The 22,264-nt window shown below is 38.7% G+C and overlaps 2 protein-coding genes across 3 annotated transcripts in view; one reads left to right on the top strand and one right to left on the bottom strand.

Annotated features, from left to right (window-relative positions):
* The window catches only part of ccdc33 (coiled-coil domain containing 33), a 55,347-nt gene extending 49,674 nt beyond the window's left edge, over positions 1-5,673 (bottom strand). The window contains exon 1 of the mRNA XM_074676887.1: positions 5,631-5,673. The gene's annotated coding sequence lies outside the window, so the exon portion shown is untranslated. The remainder of the gene's footprint in view (positions 1-5,630) is intronic.
* Positions 5,316-21,969, top strand: stra6 (signaling receptor and transporter of retinol STRA6). Of its 2 annotated transcripts, none has more exons than XM_074676880.1 (18): positions 5,316-5,490; positions 8,774-9,156; positions 10,403-10,469; positions 11,076-11,158; positions 12,585-12,718; positions 13,481-13,647; positions 14,287-14,412; positions 15,332-15,399; positions 16,255-16,334; positions 16,442-16,503; positions 16,834-16,996; positions 17,133-17,208; positions 17,642-17,775; positions 18,204-18,321; positions 18,548-18,649; positions 18,756-18,919; positions 19,520-19,657; positions 20,845-21,969. In XM_074676880.1, the coding sequence occupies exons 2-18, from the start codon at positions 9,092-9,094 to the stop codon at positions 21,081-21,083; spliced, it is 1,986 nt and encodes a 661-aa protein (XP_074532981.1). In that variant the 5' UTR covers positions 5,316-5,490; positions 8,774-9,091; the 3' UTR covers positions 21,084-21,969. The 2 variants fall into 2 exon arrangements, with proteins under 2 accessions (XP_074532981.1, XP_074532982.1); XM_074676881.1 differs by lacking the exon at positions 5,316-5,490 and adding an exon at positions 5,613-5,664.
* The last annotated feature ends 295 nt before the right edge of the window (positions 21,970-22,264 follow it).

Raw genomic sequence — 22,264 nt, 5'->3', positions numbered from 1 at the left:
ATATATATAATTCCCAAAAAGGAATCTATAAAACAAAAACACATTTTTCCTAATTCCTGGAAAAAATACAGGTCAAACATATCAATATAAATGAACTTTGAAACCTCTATTTTCACACATAATGAGATAAGAGCGCAGTGTTTGAGATTCAACCAAGAAAACAATAATTCAACATGCACTTATGACCCACATCGCCAAAGCCTTTCTGCTCACACAGACGACCCAAACACACACACACACACACTCACACACACACACACACAGTGAATGACAAAATAGAGGCCACAGCAAGGACATCATCTATCATGCTGACAGAAACAACACCCTTACCAAAAGAGACATCATCACACACACACACACACACACACACACACACACACACACACACACACACACACACACACACACACACACACACACACATATATTTATATACATGAAACAGCAGTAAACAACCAATTCTGATAACAGTGAGACTCATCCTTTATATGGCACTAAAAACCTATAGTAACACTGAACAAGCTAACTACTTATGAGACGCACCTTCTGATTATATTGTACACAGGCTAATAAAGAAATGCAGCAGCTAAGCTTTGTCAAGTCTAAAATGCCTGTTCTGGTGATTCTAATAAAAAAATTCTGATCAAGTGGTAAAAATATATACTGCGCCACCTAATTTCATGTATAAAAGAGTCACATATAAATCCATGTCTTTATATTCAGCAAAAAAATGTAAATGTGAACTTTCAGCTAATATAAAGAGACAATGATCGAATTCAATTTTTGAGAGTGCATGAGGCATCTTCCAAGGTTTTTCTCCAAACCATTATATAAAGAGGATTATTACAACTCAGACTCGACCCTGTCTCACCACCATAAATTCAAGGTGCTTGTCAGGACACCGCAGCAGGAATGTGACAGACTGAGAACTGCACACCGGCACAGTGATCACAACCACTTTAATAACTATCAGGATGATTTGTACTTGTCACTGGTTCCTTAGATATAACATCCCATCCTCAGTGCTCATAAAGAGGAGAATAAATCTTTCCCTCACGACTTTCAACAAAAACAGTGATATATCAAAACAAAAATGACCCGCATGACTGAAATTGATTTTTTTTTCCCCCCATTGGCCGTTGATGTTTAATCACAACAGATATTGCTGTATGAAAGCTTATATAGCAGATTATTAAAATCCTTTACAGCAACAGTTTGTTCTGACTATGCTCCTCAGATTTAATAATACTTATTGCCTGTGCAAAAATCAATTGAAAAAGCATAATTTGAATTTAGAATGGTATTACCAAACTAAGTTAATTCAAAATTTCTGTAATCTTCTGCCTTGTCAGCTTCTCCTTCATTAGCTTTTTCATGGATTGTACATTTTTGTTATGACAGATACTTTGATTTTGATAATGTGGGTTAGAAAAATGTGATTTTTTTTTATATAACTGTAAGCGGTCACATTAAAAGCTTGTAGTTGCACTTCAATTCTAACAGTGATAGAGATATCTTGCTTGATGGATATCATTCCACTGTCCCATCTGGGGATTCAGCACACCTTACTTTGTGTTAAACTACTTTGCAGGATTCACCTCACGGTCAGACAAGCACAGTTTGGACCGTGAAAGGCAGACAGGTCATGCTAATGACTCAGCAAGAGTTTAAAAAAATATGAAAAAAGTAAAACTGTTGTCAGATTTACTGCCCAGATGAGTGAGCCAAGCCAATGACTTTCTCAGTGGAAGGAGAAACTTACAGCACGTCACGACAACTCAAACTGTTAGAAAAGGTTCGGGAGTCACCAAACAGAAATCGAATAGTCTACTGTTGGGTTTTTTGGAATTCCAGTAAATTCCAGTAAATTCCCCTTAATGTATACATATCTTTGTTTTAGATAACCTTAACATACCATCAAGAGTACATGAAAACTAAAGAGAGAGGTCATAGACCATAATATTGGGTAACATCTCATCCAAACCTCTGAACAGCCTCTTTCTGGCTTTAAACCAGGACAAACATAAATAGTTTCATTGTTTATCATCTCTTACAGTGGCACCAGTCAGTGAGCAACCTATACAAGGTAGCAAAGGAATATTTTGTCCTTGAAGATAATGTGATTAAAGCAGGAAAATGGGGAGATGTAAGTTTGTGAGAAACTTTGACACAGGCCTATTAGTGAAAGGTGCAGCTCTTGTGGGGCCTTCCCAGACTTCTGTGGTCACTACCAACTAAAAGTGGGTCAAGAGAGAAAAAACTCAGTGACGTGGTCATGGGTGGCAAAAGCTTAGTGATGCTTGTGGTGGAATTTTCATATTGCTTCATGCCTTTCCTTAATTAATTCTTTAAATTGCCTCTATATGTTTCACAATAATACCTGTATTTGCCTTAAAGTTATCTGTACATAGAGACAGTGTTTTTCCTAGTCTGGGTTGGATCCGATTCCCATGTTCTTATCTCCTTGAACGCTGTTTCTCACATTGAGTTCCCAAGCTAAGCTGAACCCACTGGCTCAAAGATAGACATAGCAATCCCTATCTCAAGAATACTAAATACTGAGAACACTGGTCTGTTAGAATTGACTTTGCATTACACTGGGCACTATGTGTACTGTCTGTCATTTTCTCCTCAATCGAGCTATATAAACTATTACAACTTAAGCCATCTGAGTCTCCTGAGTCTTCTTCATCAAGTGTCAAGATTCCTGAAATTTCCTCAACAATGCTTAAAATGACTGTAGGCCAGTTCTGCAGAAAAGCTAGTGGAGCTTAGACTGCTGAACAATGAATGCTGAGTCTGACAGGTGTCACACTGCATCTCCATTTTTTTTATTTTTTTTTTGTATCTGTGGCCGTGTAGCTGAAGACTGGACAGGATGTTCACGCTCAACTCCAACAACCATCAAAATGTCTTTAATGACCATGTGTAACACAACAATGAGATTAAGGTGTTGACTTGGCCTCCGAATTCCCAAGATCAGAATCCAGTCCAGCATTAGGATGTGCTGGACAACCAGGTCTGAGCCATGGAGACCCCACCTGACAGCTTAGCGGACTTAAAGGATCTGCTCCCCATGTCTTTGTGTCAGTGGAGTCCCTGTCCCATTAGACCACAGCTGTTAAGCCCTGACCTAAGGAGAGGGGTGCCCACACAGTATGACACAGGTAGCCACAATGTCACAGCTGATCGGTATGGCTTAAGAGTAGGACTTGTGTGTAAATGCACTCAGATATTGGATGTTTCTAAAACCATTTCTTCTCTCCTGAAGAAAATTTGATTTCATTTTTTTTTTCAAAACCCAAATAAGTAACACTGTCACTGTTTGTGTTCTTTTATCATTCCACCTAAACCAAACTGAACACATCAATGTGAACACTAAGTAGGAACTTTAAAAAAGTGGTTATAATTAGCTCGGATCATGTGCCAAATTGAATTCCTAAAATCACAAATAACACAAATCCAAGCTGTTGTATCAAAGCCAAATAAGCAGCAGCTGTCTGTGTGTGCGTCGAGTTGGAGGTGAGGCTGGAGGTTGAAATACTGGAATACGCTTATACCGACTAATTTTTCGGAAATTTACAACTGGCCGACCCAATTCAACTTCATCACAGCTGTCAACACAGTTAAGCTGTTCTTTCATGTCCGCTCAAATGTACATGTTTTTTCACCTCAAACACACACAAATCCAATTAGTTTCTAATTGAGTGTTACAAGGCTCATTGATTATGACAGAAGCAGTGCAGCAGAGTGAGCTGCAGAAATATATCCCCGGTAATTAGCCTTGCTGCACCCGGGAGGCCGTCTGGCGGCATGATTTAGCACTGAGGCAGTATTTTCCAGCGTTACTCAATTTGAGTTGACTGATATGAATGTGATTTTAATATTTATAAAGAAGCAAATGAAGACTTGAGAATAATGATTTGGGTTTTTAAAGAAAACACTATAACATTTGTTATATTCATATGAGGGGATCATAAATTACAGCCAGACTGAGTTAAAAACAGTCACAGTCTCTTGTATGTTCAATTTTTCATGCAGCCCTACTTCCCACATAATCTGAATTACTGTCTTAAAGAGGACAGTCAAAACAGCAGATTACCAGCCAAAGTGGATGTTTTCAGAGGGAAAACTTGAGTCAGCTGGTTAATAATCATAACAGAGTGCTTTTCCCTCGTGATGGAATTGCCCTGCTTCTTCGAGAGTTGGTTTTAGTGAATCAAGCTACATCAGTCAAAATAGGTGCACTAACTTGCTTTTATTTAAAGGTTATAAGAAGGTCATCCCTGCCTTGTGTGTGGAGAAAGAAATTCTGGGTTAAGCTATCCCATGCAGTGCTTCTTCTTAGGCTAAACAAGAGAAGATTGACAAGCATTTCTTGAATTTAAGAAATGCATTTGACGGTTGAGTAAACCCTCAAAGTAAAATCTCAAATTGCACCAGCACAGTGGCCATGTAACAAGTATGAAAAAAAGTCTCCTAATAGGTAAGAAGATTAATTTCACAGGTCAACAAATAAAGCGAATAGATCGGACAGCAAACACTCCTGAGTGCCTTCCCTCTCTCTGTGTCCACTACAATATACATGTAGCAGCACTAGCTAATGATACCTTGCAAAATCAGGTATCAACAAATGATTTGCCATAAAAGATGGTCCAAAACAACACTCTCTCACACACACATTAGTTTAATCTTATGGAGTCTGTCTGGTCCAGATGAAACCAAAATTCAGGAAAAATACAATATTTACAGAGCCAAACCCAGCAGAACAATTTGTGAATAAACCTTTGTTTGCATTGTCTGCTAATGCTAACTTGCTTTTAAGGTAGATGCAATAATGTTACGATAACAATCCTTATCTTAACCTTTAAATTACTTAACAAACCATGCTTGTACAATAGTTTACAGCCTGATGACTCAATTTAGACAGATGTTCAATGAAACTGCCGCTTTTACCCAAGCTGAATTACTAAACCGATTCAATCACCAGTTTTCAGAATGAAAACCTCAATCTCCTCATTTCAGCCCTGATGGGACACCCTTTAGTTGCATATTTGAAACACATCTATAGTTAGGGGTAACTACATACTGTATTTTTTGTCTGTATATTAGATGAAAAACTATAACTAACACACAAATTAAAATGTGGCACCAATGAGACTCAAAACCGAGCATAGCCTGCTTGTTTTATGTAAATATAGACTACTTTCTTAACCTAAACTGGACCACATTGTTTGCCTCTCTATATGTTTCACAACAACTCTGCATGCAGCAGGAATTTTATGATGTTCTCACCACAACAAGATAGAGACAGGTCAAAGTCCCAGTCACACTCCACATGTGAAGTGTGCAGCAAGAAGGAAAGCTGCTCTTGAGATTGTTGTCTGATTTGGATAATTATTGATCCGCTCTAAGTATAAGGTGGAAAGTGATGCAAACACTTTTATGATTTTCCAAACTAAGAGACAAGCAGCAGAGGGTAAACACGAGGTAAGAGCCTGGTTTTATAATGACGTGTGTATTTTGGGGGGAAATAAAGTGAGGACAGGAAAAAAAAAATGCATCTCATGTCGACTAGTTACATTTAAAGCAGTTGCCAGATACTTTGGCAGAATTCATCCATCACTCACCTGTCTGGAGCAGCAGCACACCTGCACGTGGACGGTGAGTAAGCTAACGTCTCTTCAGTTTGTAGTAGTGGTTAGCTGCTGCTGCTGATGGGCTCAACACAATACGACATCCGTGTGGGACAATTTTACCGTCGATAGGAAAAGTGTCCGTTTGAGACGCGTGCATTGGCTCCATAGTGGCAGGATTAATTCATCATGTAAACGGTAGACAGGTTGAGACTTGTACAGGTGAGGCTCAGGTGACAGTGTTACCCATTGTTTCTCTTAGGCTGAAAGTCTCTTTGTTGTCGGTGGATCAAACCGACTTCAAAGGCATGAAATTTGTCCAAGATGAAACCAAACCGAGACGATCTGTCTGCAGCTGCCTTTGCTCTGTTGTGGGCAGCAGGCCAACAGTCAACTGGCAGCAATGTAGTTTGACACAATGTGTTTTTCAAAATCCAGCTAGAAAGTCAACTTGATCCTCCTGCTGCTCTCATAATGGGAATTCAATTTCTCCCGAACCTTGAAGCCTTTAAACGTCCCTGGGTACGGTGGCCCAAAAGTGACTAAAAATATGACCAAAATAATAGGTGGAAAGAGAAAGAAAAAATAAACACAAGAAGACCAAGATAAAACAAAATATCATCTGGAAAACAGAATCTAAGCTTTCATGTTGTGTGGGAAAACCATACATAAACGTGGCATCTCCCTACAATTAAAAAGAAAAATGTTTGATCAATCAGCAACGATTCCTGTCAGAGCAGGTACCTGGTCGGTTTCCTTTTTTCTTTTTTTTCTTTTTTTTTATCATGCTTTGCACTTCATACAAGCATTATGGTTTTACAGTTCCCATGAAAAGTCAAAGAATGCATCCTTTTAAAATAAAAAGCAATGAAAACCAAGAGGAAAATCTTAAAGATACAGTTTAAATTTTTTCAGCTTAAATGCATTATTAATGATATCTCTTGAAGCCACACTTTTGTCTCTTTAATTGCTTGTGTATGGCTTGCTGCCATTGATGCTGCTGTCTATATTTAAATAAGTGGTTCGACAGTATTTTAGCTTGTTGTTTTTGCAAAGCTTTACTTGAAATTTCCACCAAAAGGCCTATGAGCTGACGTCCTAAACCTGATTCAAGTGAACTGTCTGTCTCAATCATAATGCCTCTCTGAGATGTAATTATAACTGTTCAAAGCATTCTTTGTTCACTGACCCCTTTATTTGCTGGGCTGCTTTGTCTTCGGGAGCACATTTGATTTGGTGGCTTAGGTGCTTGAGAAACTGTGTTTTCTCAGGAGGGTTAGAAGAAAAATTTGTTGCTTTTTTAAGAAGTGTGACTATAATCCTGTTTAATGAGTGTATGCTGACAGAGGCAGTGTTGCAAAACTGACTTGTGCAGGGATTAAGAGTTGCACAAGATTTATGCGACTGTGTGTATATAATGATATATGTTTAAAAATATAACTGGAGTCATTTGTTGCTGCTTTTTTAAACTCGATGCAGAGAGAAAGTCCTCATATTTGGAGTAATGGCATGACCTGTGACCCGAGCTTGTCTTTTTAGCACTCACATGCTTTACTTCCATTGAACACTCTTTGAGATTATTTTGCCTCAGTTTATAATTTCGCAGCTGTTAAGTCAGCTCGTTTATTCCAGAAAAAAAAAAAACTACTGCCAAAAGTTAGCTGTTTATTACCAGATTGAGACTCCTGGATGTTTTCATAGAAAGGGGAAGCATCAGCTAAGACCAAAGTAAAGAGATATATGAAGCAATAATTGAGCTAAAAAAAAAAAAAAAGTAGAGGCAAGGTTTTTCCCTTCTTTTTTTTACTCTATTTACCATTAGTGCTGCGAGACTCTCATTGGATTTAATATGTAACAGGGATTAGTCATGACTCAGGAGTCCCGTCCTCACTGAGGCCAAGATTCCAACCCAGCAGGATCACATTAACACCGCAGGTCACAATGACATGTTAAGGGCATAAAGCACATTAACAAACATATGTACTGCAATCATGTTTTGGAACCAACTGTTGTTTATGATGGTGAAACCTCCTGTTATTTGATTAAACACGAGATAGTTTACAAGGCTTATGGTGAAGAGATGTGAATCTTGAAATTTTATCAGGCAATATTTGGATTTTTTTTCTTGGTAAATGGCGAGAGATGGAAATGATTAACTTCTGCGTTGATTTAAGAGGAAACATAGAAGAATGTCACCAAAGCGTTTATCAAACTGCAGAGCTAATTAATTCAGCTTGAGTACTTTGTGTTATGTTAAAATCAGCCCTGATAACTGTAAGATGAATTAAGTAGTCCATCTAAATCATTTTTCAAAAAAAATCCTTTGATATCGAGAAGTCTACTCCTCTTCGCAATCCCACACAAAAGAGTTGTTCATGTTTGTTGGTTATGTTGTCTTACAGCAGCCTCAGGAGCTAACATTAGACACCGCTGCTATCTTAACAAAAAAAAATTGAATTAGATGCTCTTGATTTCAGTGCGAGCTTTATCCATGCTGGAAGCAGATCTGTTACCCTCATCACATTTCTAAGATCCTTTCAATAACACAGTTATGGTCTATTTCTAAAACACCTTTTATCCCATTTAAGGAAATACTAAACTTCATTCCAGTGTTGCTAATAGTGATTGTAAAAGTATTTCCTCATGCCCTTGGATACCTTTATCTTATTGTATCTGCTGAAGACAAAGTACTGGGTTGAATGAACTTTTCCTTGATCCTTATCAGACTGAAGTTACAGACTTGTGTCCTTGGTCATAGTTTGTCTGTCTGTGTCCACCTAGCCTGGTTCGGCCCCATGCTTTGTTTTGTTCTGGTGATATACCCAGCACTGGTTTTGACAACCTATATGTAACTGAACCATGACTGGAAGGAAATGAAGTGAGAATTTCCCTGTTATCAACGTGGAACTCCGTCTGATAATAGAGACTCATTAGTCCCAGCGGCCCACACAATCCGAGCTGGAGTTTTATAACTCTGCACACCTGACCCCTTCAACCACAGAGCACAGGTCTTAAAACACCACCCCAAAAGTAGATGTAATCCCAGTAAGCTGCAGGTGGCCTTCCAGATTGGCTGCTCGGTTCTCCACATTTTTCCCTCCTTTCACACACTGCCCCCCCTCTCACTCTCTCCCCAGGCTCCCAGTGAGTTGGTAACCCTCAGCTGAAAAAGGGCCTTTTGCAGGGTGGAGGCAGCACGCTCACAGCAGCCTGGACCTGTCACATTACTCTCAGCTCCACAGCGGGACGAAGGCACCTGAAAACAGACTGTGAGGGAAGGAGGGTAACAGGAGTGCAGAAGCCTCTGCTGCAGCTACAGAGTCCAACTCAGGACTCTGGGAAAACTTTTCCTCTTGAGTGAAGAGGACTTCAGCTGTGTGCTGCCAGCGAGTGTGGTCAAAAGCTGTCCAGCTTCTTTATAAGACTTTGGATCTGTTTGAAAAAGAGACAGCAAAATGGATCAGGACCTAGATGACTATGTTTACCCAGACTGGGATCCTCCACCCAAAATAGAAAGAGAGTAAGTGCACTTTCATCCTCTGTTCATGAGCTGTAGAGAAATGTTTTCACATGTAAATGTCATTATTTGCTTTTATCATCTCTAATACTGTCACGGTTATAAAAGTTTCTACGTTCTTAGTTCAAACTTTTCGAGTCTGAAAACATTCCCAGCATGGGCAAAAAGCCCTCATTGAGACATTCAGCTGCACTTGGCAAACTTGTACTGTGCCAGTGTCAGTGTGAGGTCCTGTATCTGTTCATGTTACAGCAGAGGCTGTCTCATTTTCATGCCCGAGGGAAGAAGCTGGTAAAGAAAGTTTTGCCCATGGAATGTTCCAGAAATTGCATGGCAGTATCATTAAAACATTAGCATACTCAGCCATCACTGAAAGTTTATCTGTAAACCAAAGCCACAAATAAAGAAGTTGTTACTCATGGTGCTATTAACATGACAAAAGTCTGACAGCATCCATTTTTGCTCCCAGAATGCAGCAGGGCACATTCAGTTCTTTGTTTGGAGCTTTTTTTTTTATCCAGAGTGTTTTCCAATCAAAATGGAAACTCTGATAAAAAGTGATGGTTTGAAAGAGTTTTGATAATCAGCATTTTTCAGAAAATTAGAAGAACAGAAATAGAAAGGAATTAATTAGTTGCTGCCATGTTTAGCTGATAAGCAGCCTGATGTTATTATAAATCCATACACACTGTCGAGTTGTGGTCTGAAAAACCTTTCTGAAAGCTCAACCATAGCCAGCGAGTGCATTTGTCTCACTTTTTGTAAGTTTTCCATTGTCCAAATGTGAAATTGGTCTACCCTGTGTGTGCCATGTTACAAATTCACACCATGTTTAGACAGGTAAGAAACAGCTGGAAAACATGTCAAACACCCACTCCTTGAAGCTGCCATCCCTCACATTTACTGGCCATTAAGTACCTGCGTTATTTTCCTTGAATAAGTCTTGCAAAATGAAGTACTTGATGCATTAGGCCTTTCTTTGAAAATCAGAGTTATAACCCCCCCTCCCATGACCAAGCATTCCTCCTTTTCCAGTGTGCTGGAACGTGAACATAGGCATTTGTTGTTTTCCTGTGTCACGCTGACACCAATCCGGTTAAAATGTAAATCTCTGCGGCAGGATTTCAGCTGCGAAGTTTCCAGCGACAAATGGTCCTCACAGTGACGTGCGAACGGTTTAGTGAGGTGGAGGACCGCTCAAATCCTCCAGTCTTAAGTTTAACTTTGATTGTTTTTGCTCCCTTATTAGAATAATCCCTCCATGTGACCCTACTGCTGATGACAGACTCTACCACATATGCATCACTGCCATATCTGTAAGTCTGCTTTGCTTTTTGGACTATTGTGACCCACAAATCACTGTCCTGTCATTTATCAACAGTGTAGAACCATAGCATGTTACCTGACATTCAACATGTTTTATAATTAGCCATACCAAGATGTGTTTTTTCTTCTCCATGGCGAGTCATCTTGATTTTGTGAATGAATTCAGATCAATCCCATTGTTTTTTGCATATCTAAGCATTTAACCCCAAGACCCTGTGGGTAAATCTCATCAATCAACCAATATGAGATGTAAAACCATAAGTGACCATTAACTGCTTTCAGTGTCTACATAATGATGTTTCTATTCTCTCAGTGTGTGGTTAAAGATAATCTTGGTTGTTGGTCCAGATTTACCCAATTTAGAGCACAGCAGCCTTCCTGTTCCTGTGTTTCCTAAATGTGCCACAGGTCACGACAGGTCACTGAACTCTCACTGGTCAGTGATCCTGACTGATGACAGTTCAATCAGACCACATCCAAAGGGAGCACTAATGAGACATCAGGGTTCAACCTTTTTATTGTGAACAGGATGAACCCTGAACACTAGGGGACTCACAGCTGGAGATAAAGCTAACTGATGTGTCCTCTCCTCGTAGTTTGTCATCATGCTGATCCTTGCGGCGTTAGCTAGACGCACAAAGACAGGGTACAGACAGAAAGGACTCCCAGGTTTACTAAGGTGAGGCTTTATTGTAACTCTTAAATGTTTAATCAAATGATATAGCTGTCTGTTTTATGGTTTGATCTGGTCACTTTTTATGTTTTAGCCCATTAAATTTCATACTAATCAATACTGATCACTTTTTAAAAACAAAGAGTTCTGCATGAGTTCCTTTAACACTGATAGAAGTATCGATGTTAGCCTTCAGTATTGCTGTACATGAGTTATCAGGTAAAGGCTAATATGCTAGTTGGTGCACTGGTTAAATATCATTAGCATTAGCCTCAGTGAAAAAATGGTTTTGGGTAAATTATCAACAACAATGTGACAAAGAATTAGTAAAAGCTGACAAGGGGTCAACGTTTTCTTCCTATGTGATTTATTTATTACTAACAGTTTAAAACAGTAACTTGTGATTGCTGATAATCTTTTGTAGGCTTTAAGAATGTGTCCTGTGAAAAAAAATGGTATTTAGAGATTGTTTTCTGAAGAATTTTTTTGTTTATTTTGTTGATTTTTTTTATTCTGTTTTTTGTAAAAAAAAATAAAAAAAAATAAAAAAGTTTTGGTTGAGCTTTAAAAATCCAGCATATTGATCATTTAGTGTGAGAGATGATTCAAACACAAGAAACAAACTCTCCTGAATTTGTGCTAGCAATGAACCCTTAAGAACAATGTCGACAGCCCAATAGCATTTTTGCCTAAGAAATAAATTTAAAGTTTGAAGAAAAGAAGAGAAAAGAAACAAAAACACAATTTATATTTATTATTTTTCAGTATTATGTTAATATTTTTCTATATTATTATTGTTGTTAACTCATGTATTTCATTTAGATTAATTGACTTTGCAATCATGTTATGAGGCTCACACAATATAACTGAAAAGCTGATGATATGTGACTTTGGCAGTTATGCTATAAGGCTAATGATATGGAAACATGAAGGCGTTGATGAGGACAGCATGCCTTCTAAAAAGCACCAAGGGGCATATTTCTGAGGGAGTCTTCACCTTTGAATTTTTGATAACACCACAAATATTTCAGCACTCATAGTATTTTCTAATGGACTGACAGATTTTCACAATTTCCCCTTAAATCTGTAACAGTAGAGCTCTTTTGTGCACAGTGGCCTCCAGATCAAGCTGAGGTTTGCACTTATCAGAACTGTCAATGAATCTCCCATGCATTAATAACAGCTGGAGAAATGTGTTGTTTTTCCTCTTCCTCATGTTTAATTTAACCATGTATACTACACTAACATGAACCAAAGATGAGGGCAGTCTCTGTAATATTCTGACACTGACATTTTATGATGTTTGTAGGCCTGAGCGTTACATCCTGTGTATGGTCCTTTTGAAGTTTTTGATTTTTCCTCAAAAACCATTTCATCCAAATGTGAAGCTACTCACACATGGGCTCTAAATACCTGCCGCTTGATTCTACAGTCCAGTCAACTTCCTGGACCACACCCAGCACAAGGGCCTGGCAGTAGCTGTGTTTGGTGTGCTCTTGTGCAAACTGTGGGGCCTGGTGCTTTCGCCAAACCCTCTCCCCTTCACAGCTGACACAGGGAACAAACGTAAGGAGTTCACCTTGTTCTTCATTCATCAGCATCATGAATATTATCTTCTGAAACACAATGGGAGCTATCTGTGGCTACTTTACAGTGTTTATTAGTACTATGGGCATGTCTCTACTAAGAAGTGTGCTCTGGTTTCTATACACAAACTGCAAGTAACTAAACAATTTAACGCTGTCACTCTTGCTAAACATCTTCAGAACTACTTGTCAGTTTAAGGATTTATTGATAATTTTATCATGGTACGCCCAAAATGCTGGTCATATGCTGTGTTTTAGTTGTAACTTTCCAACTGCTGGTTGGTGGCTACAGCAACAATAGCTTAAAGCCACAAATAGCATCTCGTTGCAATGCAGTTTTTGGTGGAAATTTGAACTAGGAAATGACAGTCGAGTTTCTAGTTGGCTGTGTTTAAACTAGCATACAGCTGCTGGACAGGCAGTGGCATTTGGAAGCTAGGACAAGGACTGAAGGTTGGTGACACTGGCTCTGCTAATGCTAGCTATGCTCTCCACAGCAATTAAACATTTTTATTAACAGACTCTGTTAGCCCATTTTCAGCCTTGTTAAATAAATAGGACAAGGTTTTGACCTTTTCTTACCTTTGGACCTGTCAGGAAGTTGTAACTAAAACGTTTGCCTGAATAGCACTTTGCTTCATCCCTCATTACTTTCTTGCTTTTACACAGTTTAGTAAATCTGAAATCAGTGTTTTTTCCTCTTCTGCACCCGGGGTAATCACACACTTTTGTCGTCTTGCAGAATATTGGGTGATCCTGGGAATCTTCTACTACCCCGCACTTTACTACCCTCTCCTGGCATGTGGCACTTTACATAATAAAGTTGGCTACGTACTTGGTAGCCTCTTGTCGTGGACACACTTTGGCATTCTGGTCTGGCAGAAAATTGATTGTCCGAAGAATCCTCTGGTGAGTGAATACCATTTCCATCTGTTACTGCCTTCATTGGGCAAGTTTATATTAATATTGTTTGAGATCTTTGACATTTTGTCTATAATGTTTCATCTGTTTTTGCTTTGAGGATTATTTAAAAAACAAATCATTTTTTTCTGGTCAGACCAAAAACAGCTGGTCTTAAATGGATGTGACAGGTGTGATCTAAAGGGATTGATAATGGGACTGTTTGTTTCTGTCAATCAAGAGGCTTTGTCACTGTCAATCAGTTCAGTGTGAGAGACTGACACTTGTTTAAGAGGTTGTCTCTTGATCTGCAAAAATTTGCTTTATCTAATAAAGAAAAAGGAACACCTAATTGAACATTATAATTGTCATGTTATTTCTTTCTACACATTGATATTTTGTTTAAATCCAACAGGTTTGTAGGTTTAAGATTTGATATCAGAGTACTTTCACTATCTTTCCTAAAAATTGTGTTGATGCAAAGCACAGATGTTTAAGGTTGGCTGACATTTGAACTCCAGACGAAGCAAACAAAGACATTTGTATCACTAAAATGCAGACTCAGTATTTTTTTGTCTTGTGTCTTTTCAAACTCTTAAAATGAGTTTCTTGGAGCCTTAAAGTGACTTTTGTCCCTCTTTTTTTTAGATACACAAACACTACTCCCTTTTCTCCAGCCTGCCCCAGATAGCTTGTTTGGCATTCCTTAGTTTCCAGTACCCCCTGCTTCTATTTAAGGGCTTAAAAGGCACTGAAAAGAACAACGCCACAGAGGTAAGTTTTGGACTGAGAATAGTTTCTTTGGCACACCAGCTTAAGGGCTGTTCAGCCCTTATAGCACTTAATGTTTGGCCTGCTTACATAACAACTTCTATATAAGTTGATTAGTACTCATGTTAACATTAGCATCAGTGATAAATGAGCTCTCTCTAAGACGCACATTTCTCCTGAACCTGTGCACGTGGTGAACCTTTATAAGCTGCCTGCTAAAGAAGGGGCTTACAGCGCTCACACAGTCTAGGCTGAGGGGAAAATGTGAACTCCAGAGCAGCGTGTGAGTTGCCTAATCATTTTAAGTAGATTTGACGTAATTGGTTTAGGTTATGTTTTAGATCAGATTATGAAAAGGTTGCCTTGTTTTTTTCTGAGACAAGAGACAATGCTGTGTTTATTTGATGCTAATCCCTGTGTGGGTGTGGAAAAACTGGGGCGAGGTGACTGCCTGGAGTTTGCCCCCCCCTACCCCATTGCTTATGTTCCCCAGCAGGAATAAAGATGATAATGAATCTGCACAGATACACAAACTCATCACAAATATGATTCAATTATGTGTTAATAATTGAACATTAATTCAGTAACCCACAAAAAAGTAATGAGACCAAGCTGTATATTTTCTCCTATTGATTTTAACTGTACGGTACTATGTGCAGTATGTTTACCATTCAACACTTCCCACTGCCCGTTAGTTTATTTCTCAAACTCTGCCCTTTTTGCACATTGCATTATTAGTTCAGAATAAAACAAACAGTCAAAACTGAATCCTTCTTAAATGGTTAAGGTATATGATGTTCAATATAATAGACAAATCTTATTCAATAAATCATGTTTGTCACCCTGCTTTAGTACATTGAAACATATAAGGTTGCATGCTGAAGGTTGTTATAGTCATTGTTGCTATCCATGTTTCCGTCAGGATCTCAGCAGCAGCTACTATAAAGACTATGTGAAGGAACTGCTCAAGAAGAAGCTCATAAAAATCAGGTAGGTTTTATAGCCTGTCAGTGACGCGCCTCATTTTCTGCACGTTTGTCTTGCCATTTTTCGTCTTCTTTACCCAAATCTACTTTGGCTTTGTTTAATACTGCTGAAGGGGATCTGTGTTTTTCCAAAATAAGAGGCTTAGATTAAACTTTTTGTGAGAGATTGCTCCACTGAGTGTTTCAGACTTGAGTCTTTAACCCTAACTTGTGTTAGTTGAAACACGTCAATAAATATGGGAGACTCTTTGGCTGGAACTCATTCAAGATGTCTGGCAGATGCATTTGAAAGTCTTTTGTTGGTTTTGAGAATGGCATTATACAACTAATAATGCAATTGTAAAATGTTGAAAAACCAGTTCTATTTGTTAATGAAGTTCTGGTCTTTAGGCAGTAGTATATTGAAAACAGATATAACTCTGTAGTGGAAGTCAGAACATGGGCTGCAGATCACTTCCAAAATCCACTTTTGTGAACACAGTTTGATAATCCGCACAGGTTAAAACTGCATCATGCAAAGAGAAGAGTATATACAAACAAACATGATCTGGTAAAGTGCTTTCTAAATAAAGTTGAGTTTAGTTAAGTTGAATACACCAGGGATGCCCGGGTTCATTTAAGATTGAGTTTTGTGGAAAACAAAAGGATATCCAAAAGAACCACTCAAGACTCTAAATAATTCTTCATTCGTTAAGCCACATATTTTGCATCCAACAACAAAACATTTGACTGCCTATGTAGAAACTTCTTTTTTTATTTGTTTTGTGCAGGAGTGCAGGAAAAAAATAGTTTGTATATGTCTCCAAATCTAACAACTGAATTATAATTTTTTTGTACATCTGTTTCCGTTTCACTCAAGCACATCAAGCACAGAGACGCCAAAACTCTCACAAAGAATAATGGATGCAGTGAAGTCGTACATTTATACACGCGAAGAGGGTAAATATGTCACCTTGGTCTTGTGTCTGGACATGACTTTGAGTGCTGAGTCTTATGAAATTTTTGTAACACTAATGTCTTTGTTTTTGTTGTGTTTTTTTAAACAGCTTTCCGTTTCCCTTTGAAGTTGGCTGTGTCTTGTGTTGTGTCATTCATAGCAGTGTATCAGGTAACTGTTACTGCACTGTTTTGGTTTTAATCACACAAAAATCAAAGACAAAGTGATCATAACATACAGCTTTGGATAAAACCTCAAATGTATTGTTTATTGTCTTTACTCAAACTGCTATTGTAAAATGTATACTATTAAATTGTGATAGACTGCAGTAAATGTTAACCTTGATCTGACCTGTTAATGACAGTCTACTGTTTTCACCTCTTAGCCACACTACATCTTTCTTTTCACAACATCTGTAAAAGCGATTGCGAATGTTGGAATAAAATTGAATTCATAAATCAATAAACATTCTGGATGTGTCTTTTTCTTTTTCATTTTAAGATGGGTCTTCTACTGATCTCAGGCGTGGTGCCAACTCTCCAGACTGCCCGCTTAGGAGTCAATGAAGACGTCGCTAACCTCTTAGCCGGCTTCAAGATTGAGCTGTCCAAGGACAAACATGAAGTGGTTAGGATCGTGGTGTATTACATGTGGTGTGTGGAGGGTGAGTGAAACCAAAAGACATGAACAGTATCTTTTGCTTTGATAAGATGTCACATGTGCGTTTTCCATCACACAGCTGCATTGTTCTTCATGTATAGAAATATGATTAATTAATGTTTGTGCTCATTTTCCTCCAGTGTGCTATATTTCAGCGTTAACCCTATCCGGCTTGGTCAACCTGGCTATGCTCATGCGCTCCATGGTTCTGCATCGGTAAGTGTGAGAACAGAACAAACCATGTCAAAGCTTCATTTTAATAATTTTTTCTATTCTCGCTCTGAAGTTTCCAAGAATAGTGAGCATGCTTTGCATTCAGCTTCTCTTATTATAATGTGGTGTCTCACAGACGAGTCATAATAACATAACAGAGTTCTAATCATGCAGACAGATAGAGCAGCATTGACTCATGGCTAACTGCAGCTGGAATTGAAAATAGGCATTAAGATAAGAAATGAAACACTGTTCCATTACCATAAATTAGAGTGTATTAGAAATGAGTTTCTGCAACAAGTATTAGATTACTTTACAGCCACATCCTGTGCAAAATTACCTCTTCAATTAACTGTGTGGTTTTTACACTAACTGGTAAATCTGTTTCAGTATTGCACATGGCTGCGTTGTCTTCATTGTGTTTTTGTTTCTGCAGGTCAAACCTGAAGGGGCTGTACAGAGGTGACATCTATAATGTTTACAACTGCCAGAGAAGCATCAGGGCTTCACGGCCGGCACTCGTCTGCTGGATGGGATATACAAGCTTCACAGCAGCTCACATCTGCGTCGGTACAGCGACAGCTCCAGTGCCAAAGAAAATAAAGATTATATTGTTTTTAGCCTCATTTTCAACACAATTCCTATTTTAAATCGTCTTATGTCTGCTTTGATATTAATACGTTTATCTTAAACTTAGATGTTTCAAACTGTATTTTTGTACTTTACTCCTAAATAAAGAAATGTGTTTGTCATAATGTTAATGTTAGTTCCTCAGTTAAGCCTGAGTCAGCATTTAAATTTTTGTGTTTTTTTTCCATATTGAAATTTCTCTGCCTTCTTTCACTCAGCCTGTTGCGCAATACAAAAGCTGCATCAAACCATAGGAACTATCTGTTCATGCTTTTTATATGACTGGGTTTCATTTTGTAGAGGACTGGGTGCACAGTGTAGACGTCTTGAAAGCTGCACAGATTGTAACTTTGGTCTCTCTCCTGCAGCCATGATGATCCAGACATTTGTGTTCTTCCTCTGCCTACTGGTTGCTGTCTTTCTCATCATTATTCCCATCCTGTACGGGCAGCACCTGATCCTCTTCATGCTCCTGTTGAGCATGTGGTGAGCACCATCCCATATGTCACTCATTACAGCTTGAGTAGATTAATATTCTGATTTTTTTTACTGACTTAATGCTTTCTTGGTTTCTTCCTGTTACTCTGACAAACGTGTTGTTATTACTCTTTGAATGCACATTGTTGGTCTTTATTTTTCTCTTGTCTCTGATTTTACCGGATGACTAACTTCCTGCAGAAAACCGAAAGTCATTGTTTTTGTTTTTTTTCAGGCCCTTCTGGCTAATGATTATACTGGCTGTGCTGATTCAACATGTCACCAGCAAGTTTTGCTTCATCAAAAAAGCAGGTGGCACGCGAGACCTTGACAACAGGTGATCATCTGTTTTTGTTGCCATGTTTAGCCTCCTATGTTCACTTGCTTTATTTGTCTGTGGCTTTGTTTTTTAAATGCTTTCAATGCATCTTTCTATCTTCCAGGGGAAACCTGTTCCTGCTAACCTACCTGCTGTTTCCAGTCAATGTTCTGATCGGGGTGCTGCTGGCCGTGTGGCGAATGATCATCACAGCCCTGTACAACATAGTACACATGGGACGGATGGATATCAGTCTGCTAAACAGGAGTGTAGAGGCTTTTGACCCAGGTGAGACTGTTTTATCAGATCAGTATCAAAAGCCTTAAAATCATTTGCACTGATTAATGAAAAGCATGTGCATCTGCTCTAAGACATGCATTACAGTCTAAATATGTCTGCCTTGATGTCATTTATTGATTATATTTCACATTTGACGCCTGTTTTTTTTAAGTATTATCTACACAATGGTCCCATATTCATGCCTCTGCCTTTGTACAACCAGATGCCTTTTTTTTCTTCTTCTTTGTTTCACTTCTCTTTGGAGGCTAAAAGAGAGGCAATTTTCTATGAGCAAACACCCTCCTACTGATCCCACTTAAAGGCCAGAAATCATCCTTTCCACTTTACCCTTCCTGCAGCTCACTGCACCTCCTATCAGATCAGTATTCTGTGCACACGACCTTAATTGCTCACCGATATCTAAAATGGCTGCAGATTTCAGACAGCTGTTGTCAGAAAAAGCAGGTGCTTTGAAAAAAGAAGTGTGATTGTATGACTATTATGTGTGATTGCCTCAAAGCCTTCATGGGGCGTAGGCCTATGCATTTATTGCTACTGCCCAGTCAGTGACCACCCAGCCCCCCTCCTTCTTTTTGTGTCTGTCTGCAGCCTACCGCTGCTATGCTCATTATCTGAAGATTGAGGTGAGCCAGTCCCACCCAGTGATGAAGGCGTTCTGCGGGGTGCTGCTGCAGTCTGTGGGCCAGGACAGCAACTCTGCTCAGAGGTCACGGGATGCTGAAGAGGGTCTGTAGCATAAAACTCATCTCTCATTCTAAACACAGCACACATATGTCTTGGTCGTTTGGAATCACTGTATTCAAAAATAAGGTTTGGACAAATTTTGCATGATATGATGTTTATTACAAATTTAGTATCTATAGAAGGGTTGGATTTGAGGAAATAAAACTGCACATGTTTGTGCAACCAGTTTGACAAAGCTGTTCTAGTTTCAGGATAACATTGGGAGATTATGGTTCTTATAAATACCTCATGCTTTTCATTTGCAGATCCTGAAAAACTTGTTCAATGCGATCAGTTTGTTTTTTTTTTGCCCTTTTTTGTGATAAGAAAAATAGAGATTCGCCAGTGTTCTTCTTTAAGGACAAATACTGGATTCATATCTTTATTAAAGTCAGCAGGACATTTTTAATTTCTCTGGGGAGGTTTAGCATTCAGCAGCAGGTCACTGTAACACATAATAAGATCATAATACTGTCTTGCACGCGCAGAAGAAATGAGAGCTAGCCGCGTCTGATTTAATATGTCAAGAACAAATTGAGTCACTCTGCAGAATAATTTACAGCCCTGCTGCTGGTCTCAATCAAATCTGTCATAAACTAATCAGCAGTCCATATGGCATGCCCACACTCGCCTGTGCCAGCGGCCTGTGTGACCCATTGACAATATAGTCCTATAGACTGGTAACAGTCATTTTATTTTATTTAACTCAAAAAACAAAATAACAAAAAAATACTTAACACCAAGTTACCTATGCATGTGGTGACAGGAGGCAGGCCATTTGAGAAATAAAATGGCAGATAAATGAATCCATCTCTATCTTTTATCCAGCTCATTTATGAGATGCTTGCTTGCACCTAGAGAACAATGCATTATCAGGAATAATCTTTTGTATTGCAAAGATTAGTTCTAAGTAGCTGATTACACAGATGAGCTATGCTAATTGCCTGTTTGGTATTCATGTAGCCCAGGGGGCTTAAGCTTTCAGTGCGTTAATGGCAAGCTCAATATGCTCCTACCACACTTAGAGGATTAGAATATGATTGCTTTCTATTATTACTCTTTCTTTAGTACCTACGGTGTGCTGGGTGGCCTTAAAAGAGTTATTTCCCCCTTCCTGTTGAGATAAAAAAATGATATTCTTATGAATACGACATACCATCAGTGCTATCATGATATTTTTGTGTCCTCAGGGATCCAGCTGGTCCAGCAGGAGAAGAAACAGCACAGAGTCTCCAGTGCCAAGAGGGCTCGCAGGCACTGGCAGCTCCTATACACGCTTGTCAACAACCCCTCCCTGGTGGGCACCAGGAAGCACTTCCAGTGTCAAACCACGGAGAGCTTTCTGAATGGAAGTTTGAACCGCAGCACCAAGGAGGGAGGCAACAAGGAGGCAGGGATGAAGGAGACGGAGGCTGCTGCCAGCAACTGAACCTTAATGTGACTCTGACTGAAGATCTCCTGCAGAGTCTTTTTGGGTTTGATGAAATTCTACAGTCATATGTCCATCCATACCTGCTGTAGATGTTGTGAAATAAGTGCACTTACAGGTCAGTGCCACATGTAGAAATATTACCCCAGCCTTACCCGTCTGCAGACCGTGAGTCCACTTTGTGCTCTTCATGTTTCCCTGCTTGTTTAAATGTGTGGACCACAGTCTGTAGTCTGATAAAAGCTTGTGTGGCACTGACTTCCTGTCCTAACACACCCATCATGTGACGTTTTCAACACATTGGTGTGCTTGTTTTGGGATGGCACAAATTTTCAAATAAGTTGGTATTATTATTACATGCAGATATCATTGTTTCCATTATCTCAAACTAAACAAGTTGTTTGTGCGCACTTCAGTGAAGTATCCTTTTTTAGAGGGTCTCAAAATGTAGTACATTTCACTATTTATGAATTTACAGGATGAGCTATTTTCAGGAGCTTGATGAGAAAATTATTTTTTTCAATTGTACACATTTTATGAAATTAACAAAAACCTGTGGAATATATGATCTTTCAAACAAATGAAACTGTACTATCTGTTTTATTTGTAGATCTTAACGGTAAAAACCACTTGATGCTGCTTGCTGCTGGCATTTTTCTAACTTTTGCTCAAATCCCTTTATGGTTTCTGATGCTGACCAACATTGTGTTATCTGTCTTTATTTACATTATGAATGATGAATTCGTTTAAAAAATATGAATGTTCAAATTTTCAGTCTGATCACTTTGAAAATAAAACTTAAACTATTGTTTCTCCTTTTGCATCGACTAGTTCTTGTAAGATATTGCCTTTATAGTCGAATGACCCGCTATTTAAAAGCGAGATGTGTGCGATCTGATCTGAACAAGACCAAAGTGCAAGTGAAGTCAGAAGATTGATCAGCTTTCGTATTTGTATTATGCACAAAAACTCAAACTCTCAAAATGCATCTCTTTTTTTCTTTCTTTCTTTGTCTTTTTTTTTTGGTTACAAAACACAACAGAAAAAACATGGACTTTATCTTTTGTGATTCACAAGAAAAAATAAAACGAATATGAGCGCAAAAATTCTGAATCCAAATAACATATTTGTTATATTAAATTTTATTTGATCGAAGTGTTCGCTTATCTAAGAGCATTATT

The sequence above is a fragment of the Halichoeres trimaculatus genome, unplaced genomic scaffold (assembly GCF_033239565.1).
Source record: "Halichoeres trimaculatus isolate MK-OKI-2021-1 unplaced genomic scaffold, fHalTri1.1 fHalTri1_scaffold_10, whole genome shotgun sequence".
Taxonomy (NCBI): domain Eukaryota; kingdom Metazoa; phylum Chordata; class Actinopteri; order Labriformes; family Labridae; genus Halichoeres; species Halichoeres trimaculatus.
Note: the sequence above shows the minus strand (reverse complement) of the source record. Positions and strands in the feature narration are given on the sequence as shown.

What these genes read in the sequence shown, in the direction of transcription:
- stra6 (XM_074676880.1), top strand. Translation starts at nt 9,092, where the DNA reads ATGGATCAGGACCTAGATGACTATGTTTACCCAGACTGGGATCCTCCA. An exon ending in AGCTGACACAGGGAACAAAC is followed by an intron (nt 12,719 to 13,480) that starts GTAAGGAGTTCA and finishes GTCGTCTTGCAG; the next exon opens with AATATTGGGTGATCCTGGGA. An exon ending in ATGCTCCTGTTGAGCATGTG is followed by an intron (nt 18,322 to 18,547) that starts GTGAGCACCATC and finishes GTTTTTTTTCAG; the next exon opens with GCCCTTCTGGCTAATGATTA.